This window comes from Drosophila innubila (assembly GCF_004354385.1).
Source record: "Drosophila innubila isolate TH190305 chromosome 3L unlocalized genomic scaffold, UK_Dinn_1.0 0_D_3L, whole genome shotgun sequence".
Classification (NCBI taxonomy): Eukaryota; Metazoa; Arthropoda; class Insecta; order Diptera; family Drosophilidae; genus Drosophila; species Drosophila innubila.
The window spans coordinates 24,095,055-24,104,461 of NW_022995376.1; the positions used below are offsets into that span (position 1 = coordinate 24,095,055).

Here is a 9,407-nt window from a genome sequence, read left to right on the forward strand (position 1 = left end):
TTCTTACACAAAAATCCGAAATTCCAAAAAAAAATTTAACAAATAATCTGCAACAATTTTCAAAACTCCAGCTTCAACATTTAGAAAACTGCTCAAAATTTATTACGCAATCCACAGTCTGGCAACGCTTAAATGTATGTTAACGTTTCGTGCCAAGTGGTAAGGTCGTCGATAAGTTTCTGGCTGTTTCCAACCAAAATAAGAGACTTTAAACTGCTCGCGTTAATTGAGGAGCATTTTGCTAATGAGGAGTAATTAATAAATACTGAATCAGTATTAATAACAACACGTTATTGGTCGCTTGTGGCCACACTGGATAATTTAAATTTAGTTAAATTCAAATTTCAAAATGCAATAACATTAAAATAAATAAATAATTTGATAAGAATTTTAAATTCGACAAAAATTCTGCGAAAATTTAAAAATTCTATCTTCATTATTACGAAAAATTCAAAATTATTTGATTTTTCGTGGGTGCAACAAAATTAGCATTTTGATTAAAATGGTAAATGTTGCCAGATCGAGAAATCTGGCAGGGTGGCAGACTTCCACACCAGTGCTGTTAAGTTTTTAGGGGGAGCAATAGCAGTTTCTGTTAACTTCTGTTAACTGGCTGGAAATCATCTAAATTAGCTGAATATATATTTAATATAACCAGATTTCCAGCTAACAGCAATTTTGAAATTTTTCTGGCAAACGAACTCGGAAAGTAGCCAGATTCAACCATAAAAAAGCTAAGCTGGCAACAGTGGTTTACAGCGATATGCATACGTCTCTCGAAAAACGCATTACAATTGTTAAAATAAACAGAAGTGTACACAAAAAATAGTGAAAATCGTGAATTGTACATATAGTACAATAACTAAAAACAAGGCAAGTAAATTGTTTGAAAAGTGCCTTGATTTTAATCGCCGAGCTATTTTTTTTATGCGTGTGCTTGAAACACTCGACACATACATATGTACATATCTATGTATATACGTATTAATATACCACTGTGCATTGATAAGAAAACGCAACAGCATAAAAACGTAGCATTAATTTGTGGTTTGTTTTTGTTTTAATTGTTTTTACAGTATTTTTATCAATAAATACACTGCGTTCTTAGACGGTATGAGTGCGTCGAGTGAAGGTGGAGCGGGCGGTGCGGTGGGTGGAGGAGCTGGTGGTACAGCTACGACAACGGCGCCAGGTAGGTATTTCAAGCGATATCTACTTAGTGTATATGTGTACATAAGTACTTGTTTGTGTATACATAGGTAGATATAAATTATATGTGTTGGCATTAGTATATATACATAACATTTTTCTGCTTTCCGATTGCACGTGTAGGTGTGTGTGCGTGTGTATCAGTGTGCTTTCTTGTTAGTTCTCTTTTGTGCTCGCATACGCGCGCAGTGTTTGTTACAATTTTCTTTTACGTCTCACATTCGCAGCATATGGCTGTGTGTATGTATGTGTATAGTTGTGTTTTCGTGTGTGTGTGCTTATATGTCTGTTTTGTTGTTACTGTGAATTCGTTGTAATGATGCCAGTAAGCCGTAGTATTCGTGGCGTTGCCAATAAGCTCAAATTAGAAAAGTGTTGCTCCATGCATTTTTTATTTTCTCAACATACAGCAACACTAAAAGCCGTTAAGATTCGCACTCATCCACATCCAAATACAAAGCACTTGATAACAAATACAACAACAACAGCAACAACCACAACAACATCATCAAATGTCATGGCATCACCCACATATTCGCACGTGCAATTTCGTGGCGCAATAAACCGATACTCATTACCCCATTTGACACCCTCAGGGCATTCCACAGTGGCCGCCAAAATCACGCACGTAAAGGCGGACGGCGGCATTTCAATAAGCGGCACGCCCATCCTAAGCGGTGGCACAATTAAAGTCGCCACCGCCGGCAATTCGGTTCAAACATCGCTCGGCGGCACACCGATATCCCTGAACACGGGACAAGCAACAACAGCAGCCTCGATCCGAGCCATTGGAGCAGGCGGTCAATCCACCCAGGTGCGTGTCGTCATGCCGATGATAAAGCAACTGGAGAATGTTACCGCCACGGGTCGCACCCAAATCACAGCCATACCAGCGGCTCCAGCACGCAGTGTCTCTAATGCATCGATTACAGTCACCAGGCCGGTGACCCAGGCCACCTACTTGCCACGGGCCAGCGTCACGGCCACACAGATGGGCGGAGTGGGAGTCGGAGTGGCTGGTGCACAACGTCTGGTCACTCCATTGCGTGCCACATCCACGGCCAGTGTCGGTCCAGCGGCACCTACGGGTCTCAGCAGCACGGGAAGCTTCGTTCGCACCTCGCAACCATCGACGGTTATTTCGTCCGCCAACAGCGCCGCTGCAGCCGCCTGGATGCAGAGTCCCACTGGTCAGGTGCAGTTAATACGGGCCATTCATCAGCCCCGGCAAAGGATCATCACCACATCGGCAGGTGTGAGCAGCGCAAGTGTTTCCACCACAGCCACGCCTATCCAGACGCCCACAGGTGAGTGAGCTTTTCCCTATAGGTTATAAACACAATTTAATATTCTCCTGCATTTGATTACAGCGCTTTCCGTTACCGCTGCACAGCCAATGCCTCCACAGCAATCGGGTCCCACGGGTGTTCCTCAAGCTTATGTGGCCACCGTGCTGCCTCCACGACAGCATCAGGCGACACTTGTCTACTCCTCCAATGTATCAGCTGCCGGCTCGCCCAACACAAATCCCAATGCTGGTCCACAGTTTAATCCACGCTTTGCCGTTGCCACACCTCTGGGCAGCGCCACAAATGCTGGTGGCATTGCAACCACAACTCCTGGTGGCACCACCGTAACACCACGTCAGGTGCGTCCCATACCGCTTGGAAAGAGTTTCTCCACCGCCAAGCTGAACACCACAAGCATCAGCATTCGTGCCCCCAGCATACCACAACTCAGCTCCAGCGTTGCACCACCCACACCGGTGAGTGTCTCCGGTGGCGTGACAGTCGCAGGTCGTGGTCCTGTCGGCGCTGGTGGTTCAGCCAACGTTGCTCCCGTCGCCCTAACCGCCAATCTGCCCACCACTCGCATTATTCAACTCCAACAGCCGGCAACTGGCGGTGCCCAGCAAATAATTGGCTCCGCTGCCCGCCTGGCCGGGAATGTCATGCTTCAGCCCTTTCTCATGAGCACCAGCGCTGCTGCTAAAATGGGTGAGTTCCAGTCGATTATGAATATCTCAGGGCATAGTAATAGCATCACTATATATGTAAATCAAATTTCCACTAAAAGTTTGTTTTACATTTCTAAGAAATGTACATTTGTTGCCAATAATCAACAAATTTACATATTTTTAGACAATCAATAAAATGTGTGAGCAAGATAAAAGAAAAAAAAATAAGAAGAAAAATCTTTGTAGTAGAAATAGGTTTTAAATTTATTTATTTTCAACTTAAAACAGTAGACAAAAAGTTATTAAAAGTTTAAACTAATATTTAAAAAAAAAAATTGGATTTTAATTAAGAATTAAATTATATAAATTTTTAAAATCCAAACTAAAAAGAAGTAAAATCAATATATCTGAAGTTCTTTCTACGAGTAACTTATGTCGATAACTTTTTAATATGACTAGTAAATATCATTTCAAATAGTAAAATAGTTATTAGTTAACTTTCATTATTTAAATAAAATTGTATCTAAAACAGCTCTAAAAAACTTTAAATTATAGTATTTAAATGGTTTGTGATATAATTGAATGTTTGTTTATTTCTTTATTCTGACCTGGGATCTTAACGAATATAATTTTTCAAATATAAATTGATAAATAACCACAATTTGGTGGATAATTTACTTTCATTTTTTATTTAAAAGTCACAGAAAAATCTTGTTTTCAATGTTTACAATTAATTTAAATTACAAAAATTATAAATATATTTAATTTTAATTTTTTGTTTTATTGGATTATTATAGTGAAAATTGAAATAGGAGTTTTAAAATAATATTAAAAGTTAAATATTTTTTTTTTAACGATAAAGTTAAAATTAGCTTAAATAATTTTATTAGTTATTAATTGTCATCCCTGTTCAAAACAGACTTTGTTTTATAAATCTTTTATTCAAATAGTTATTTATATTACACATAAAATAGTTATTCCTTTTCACTTTCATCGTGTAAACTTCGTACATGTACTTTCATTTCATGGTATATTTTATACTTGAGGGTTCAGTTGACAGCTCATTTAAAGCGTGTGTGTGTTGTTGTGTGTGTGCATCTAAATGCCACTGGAAATCTTTGAGTATGTCATGAGTTTTGCATTTTCTTTAAAGACCAGTTGAAAATTGAGGAAAACTGAAATTGTTTCAATTGTCTGTTGATTCATCTACAGGAATACGACCGCCGGTGACGATGACCGCAAAGGTGCAACCCTCGTTGACCATCACTCAACTGAATCCAATTAACAAACTGTCGGCGGCAGGCGGGGCAGGTGGACCCACAATGACGCCACAGGGCGTGGCAAGCATCCAGGCTGTGCCGAGTGTTACGGCCAGTGTGACGAGCAGTTCGGTGCCAACTGTGGGCACAACAGGAGCAGGATCAGCGACAGGTGGCGCCACAGTGCTGCCATTGACCCTGGGAGCACGTGGTGGACCCGCCAGCAGCATCTTGACGGGCACACTGACTCCTATTAAGAACGCCAGCGGCATTACTGTGGGCAAAATGATGATGACGCAATCGGCTGGCATCGAGACGGGATCGGGTGGTGGCTTACCACCCGGTGGCACACCCACCAATGTATTTATTCAGCAACGCGGTGGCGGAGGCGGTGGCGTTAGTGTCTCAGCAGCGACAGGCACATCTGTGGCCACATCCTCAGCGGGAGCATCCTTCCTTCCACCGGGCAGCTCTGCCATCTACTACGAATCGATGCCGGCCTCAACGGGCGTCCTATCACTGACCACGACAACGGTGACGCAGAGCACACATACCCATGGACAGACGCAGGCTCAGGTGCAGGCACAGGCCCAATTGGTGAGCAGCGGGGGAAGCAGTCTATCCGTCTCCTCGTTACCTTTTGCCAGCCATGCGCAGTCAGTTGGATCAGCTGGAGGTGGTTCCACGGCCACTTTTACAGTGCTGCCTTCGTCAGCTGGAGCAGGTGGCAGTCGCACCATTGGACATCAGCAGCTCATCATACCAGCGGGAGCTGCTCATGGAAGCGGAGCACCGCCTCAACATATGGTCATACCATTGCACACATCCGTCAAGGTGACAACGGGCGCTGCACCAACAACAACGGGCGGTGGCGCCACAGTCAGTGCACTGCCCATGTCGGTTCCTGTGCCAGTGGCAGCCAACACACTAGTGTCCAACTTTATGCGTAAACGCGACGCAGAAGGATCACCTATACGGGGTGTCAAGAATCTGGCGCCCACTCTGCTCTCCATGAGCAGCAACCCCAACTCCACGGCTTCGGGTGCGAGTGTGACAGCTGTAAATCTAGCTGGTGGCTCCGCCTTCAATTTACAGCCAGTTTCGGTGGCAGCAGCACCACCACAACCATCCACCACGACTGTGAGCTCGGCGCTGACTGTGGAGGCATTAGCCAAAAAGGAAAGAGAGCGTGCCAGTTCCGCCATTGTGGGTGCAACAGCTGGTGCATCCTCTGCATCCACCGCATCGGCATCGACAACTGCGGGCAGCATTGTCAGCACTAGAAATATGCGTGCCGAATCGCCGGCTTCCTCTGATGGATCCACCACAGTGTCGGCAAACTCTTCGCCTGGTGTGGATCAACAGATCCAGGACAGCAACATGAGCGTTAATCGCATGGGAGATGACGCAAGCGGAGCCAATGCTCGTGACAATGCTACACACTTTAATCCAATCAACGAGGTAAGATTTTTAAATGTGGAATCTGCTGATTATATGCATTAAGGATATATTGTAGCAAAGTATGTGCCAGATAGATGCAACACTGTAAAGTATAAAGGTTTTTTTTTTTTTTTATCATGTTATCATACTTTTAGTGTTTTTAGTCCGATCTTTACAATAATGGTATCAAATTTTTTGATTTGAACTACGACTTTTAAAAAATGTTGCCCAAAAAGCGGGGTCTAGGAATTGTAAAAAAAAAACCAAGCACCCAAATAAATATTTTTGATGAGCATTAACAGGCGAGTTAATTTAAAGCTCAGCGACTATAAAAGCCAAAGCTACAAATTTTTAATAACAAGGACATTGCACTGTTTTTAAAAATTTTATAGTTGTCCTTTTTTTAACTATCACACTTCATCTAGATTGGATAAATATTGAAGTAGTAATGGCAAAGTTGTATACTCTTGAAGATAAAATGTATGTAACGGGTATCTTATAGTCGTGTAATTGATTAAAGCGTTCCTACTTGTTAATTTCTCTGTATGTTCTTTTCAGCTTTACGCATCGCATTCATCAACGCTGGCGCAGAACGTGACGCATGCCGCACTGGGAACACGTGTGGGCAGCGCATTTGTGGATGTATCACAGCAAGCGGGTGCACATCATGGGGCAACACCAGGACAGGTGCAACAGACGCGCATGAATGGCACCAGCGGCAGCAGCAGCAGCTACGATGGCTTGGCACGCAAGAAACCGCGACGATCCACGTGAGTTGTGATGGGAATTATGTGAGAAATGTATACTAAATGCTATTTCTTTGTATTTCATCAGCAACGACAGTCAACACTCGAATCAGAGTCAGGCGTCGTTATCGCTGTCGCTGCCACCGCCAACGGGCAGCGTGAGTAGTCACAGCAGCACCACCACACAGGAGGCGGCATCGATGTTCCTGCAACACCAACACCAACAACAACAACAGCAGCAACAACAACAGCAGCAACAACAACAGCAGCAGCAAAATCAGCAGCTGCCACATCCGCAGCTTAACAATGGTGGACTGCTCCTAACCGCAGCTGGCAGTGTTGCCGTTGGCACTACGAACACGGCCAGTGTTCCTGGCGATGTCAACAATCATCGCCTGGTTGGCAGCGCTGCTCCTGCCGTTGCCGGCAACAAGGAGAATGCCAATCCTGTCGACTTTGTGCTCCGACGTCCACGGAATTGTGCGCTGCTCAATGTGAGTTTATCTAAATAATCGAATGTAACTATAATTAATATTATAATCTCCTATATAGACATATAAGCCAACTCACAAGCTGGCCAACAATCATTTCCATCGATACACGGATGTAAAGCCGCGCGAGGAGCGACGTGCTACAGTTATTGATCTGGCCAATCAACCAAATGTTCAGGGCAAAATCAGCGGCTGGAAGCTATATCATTTACGCTCACAAATGGAGGATCTAGTATGAATAATTAAACTACCTTCAAGTAATATAAACTAATATGGATTTTTGTTTAGAATGATTCGGAAATGGTTAGTTTGGGTCAGCTGGAAACCATGTTGAAAGAGCTTGAAAAGGACAAGGAGGCGCATGGTGAAATCGAGCGTGTCAGTGAGCTTCTAAAGGTAAACTCCATTCACTTTAACAAATATTACAACTACTTGATATATATTTATTTTCATTGCAGGGCAACATACAACGCAGCAAGATTATTACCGATGGCATCAACGAGGCACAGAATCAATTGATGAAGATCTTTGATCATAAACCTCACGTCTCGGACATTATCAATCGATTGCAATCGAAACGCAATTTCAAGAAACGTGAAAAGCTATAAAAAACGGATGAAAACACTTTAGCAAAAAATGTGTAAAATGTAAAGCAAATCGAAGCATTCAACAACACGTTGAGCCTTTAGGTATAGACTTGATGTATTTGATAGGGATTGTATATTGCTTAACCTTAACTATGTATGTCATTAGTTTAAAATTAGTCTAATAATTTTAACATTTGTAAGATACAACTTTACAAATACCAAACACCACAAAAAAAAAAAACAAAACAAAACGGAAAAACAACAACAACACACCATATGCAATATTTTTTCAAGTTCTTAAGCAAAAAATACAATTTAACTGAGATTTATATACTTGGCGGTTTTTTAAATGAGAAATTTGAATGGATTTGGGAATGATCTAAATCGTATGCTCATCTCTGTTAAGTGATCTGCCGCTGAAGACTTCTTAGCCTTGACCAGTTCTGTCAACTAATTCCCCCTCGAATAAAAATTATTTTATTTTATATTGATAGAAATTTATTAATAGAAAAGATGTTTACAAATGTGTGACGACTACATGGGTGGTGGCGGCGGAACTCCGTTGAACATGGGATGCATGGCCGGACGTGGTGGTCCAGGCATTGGAAAGCCGCCTGGTGGCCCCAGAGCACGATGTAGGTTCGGTGGCGGTGGTGGTAATATTTTAGGCTCAAATTTGAATGCAAATTGCAAGAAGAATTGTTTGGTATCTCGATTCCAGTGCGTCCAGAATTTGCCCTCTGCTTTTTCCACTTCACGAGACGGCACCTTGAATCCAATCGTCTCGTATGGCTCGGCAGCGTAGAGTAGATACTGCCACTTGCGATCTGGTGGCTCGATCTTTTGCTCATAGGCGGACATGAAACGATGTCGTGGCACAATTCCCTCGCTTATCTCGGGATAGTCGATCTGGAAGAGTAGCGACTGCTGGCCATTGGTAGGCTCACGTTGTTTGGTCACTCGATAACCGGGTCGACCGATTTTTACAAACTTCTTGGGCTCCACTCGCGGCTTCTCCGGTGCCAGCAGCGATGAGGGCGCTTCCTTGGCTTCTTTTGCTGCACGTCGGGCCAAATTCTCTTGATGCTTCTTGCCCTGAGTATGCGCCAAATAGCTGCCCTCGTTGTTGTGCAGTGTTAGACAAAGTTTGCACTCATAGGAGCCAAGATGATTTTTCATAAAATATGGATCCTTGTTCAAATCAATAGTCTCGAGCGCCAGCTGCCGCAGACGTTCCTTACGCTCCCGATTCGTCTCCGACCATGAGGCGACGCCACCGCTACCGGTCTTGCCGCCGGCCCGATTTTGAAAATCCATACTTTCTGTTAATTATTTATAAAAAACACTTTTTTACAGAAAAAAGAGGTAAACGCTGTTTCTGCAAAATGGGGTAGGGTTGTCAGGCAGAGCCAGAATTCGATATGTAGTCAACGCCGATACTTTCAGTTGAGATTCTATTGTTGCAATGAAAAATATCGATTGCCAGTGTTGCACAGGGAGAATAATTTTCCGATATTAGGTGTTGCCAACTTAGCTATTTTATAGCTAGTTGGAAAAATTTTGTATTGCTAGTATCCGAAAATATGGCGATATTAAATAAATTTTCAGCTGAATATACTGCTATGTTTTGCTATTTGTACTTTAAAATCTATGCAAAAGAGCACATAAACAGTTATTTTTCTCTAAAAAGTTGGCAGCACTGTTAACAGCACTAATTG

At 42.9% G+C, this 9,407-nt stretch overlaps 2 protein-coding genes across 2 annotated transcripts; one reads left to right on the plus strand and one right to left on the minus strand.

The window, feature by feature from the left end:
• The first annotated feature begins 719 nt into the window (after positions 1–719).
• Positions 720–7,940, plus strand: LOC117787974 (pneumococcal serine-rich repeat protein). Its single transcript, XM_034626618.1, has 10 exons — positions 720–873; positions 1,077–1,192; positions 1,806–2,516; positions 2,580–3,206; positions 4,379–5,886; positions 6,424–6,635; positions 6,700–7,105; positions 7,164–7,334; positions 7,391–7,498; positions 7,561–7,940. The coding sequence occupies exons 2-10, from the start codon at positions 1,114–1,116 to the stop codon at positions 7,708–7,710; spliced, it is 3,972 nt and encodes a 1,323-aa protein (XP_034482509.1). The 5' UTR covers positions 720–873; positions 1,077–1,113; the 3' UTR covers positions 7,711–7,940.
• A 229-nt stretch (positions 7,941–8,169) lies between these two features.
• On the minus strand, positions 8,170–9,086 carry LOC117787978 (splicing factor 3A subunit 2). The gene has a single exon (XM_034626623.1). The coding sequence runs from the start codon at positions 9,004–9,006 to the stop codon at positions 8,224–8,226; it is 783 nt and encodes a 260-aa protein (XP_034482514.1). The 5' UTR covers positions 9,007–9,086; the 3' UTR covers positions 8,170–8,223.
• Positions 9,087–9,407: the final 321 nt, after the last annotated feature.

Excerpts from the sequence above, each read along its gene's own strand:
- LOC117787974 (XM_034626618.1), top strand. The coding sequence starts at position 1,114 with ATGAGTGCGTCGAGTGAAGGTGGAGCGGGCGGTGCGGTGGGTGGAGGA. Across the intron at positions 6,636-6,699 it reads AAGAAACCGCGACGATCCAC|CAACGACAGTCAACACTCGA; the intron begins GTGAGTTGTGAT and ends GTATTTCATCAG. Across the intron at positions 7,106-7,163 it reads GGAATTGTGCGCTGCTCAAT|ACATATAAGCCAACTCACAA; the intron begins GTGAGTTTATCT and ends TCTCCTATATAG.
- LOC117787978 (XM_034626623.1), bottom strand. The coding sequence starts at position 9,006 with ATGGATTTTCAAAATCGGGCCGGCGGCAAGACCGGTAGCGGTGGCGTC.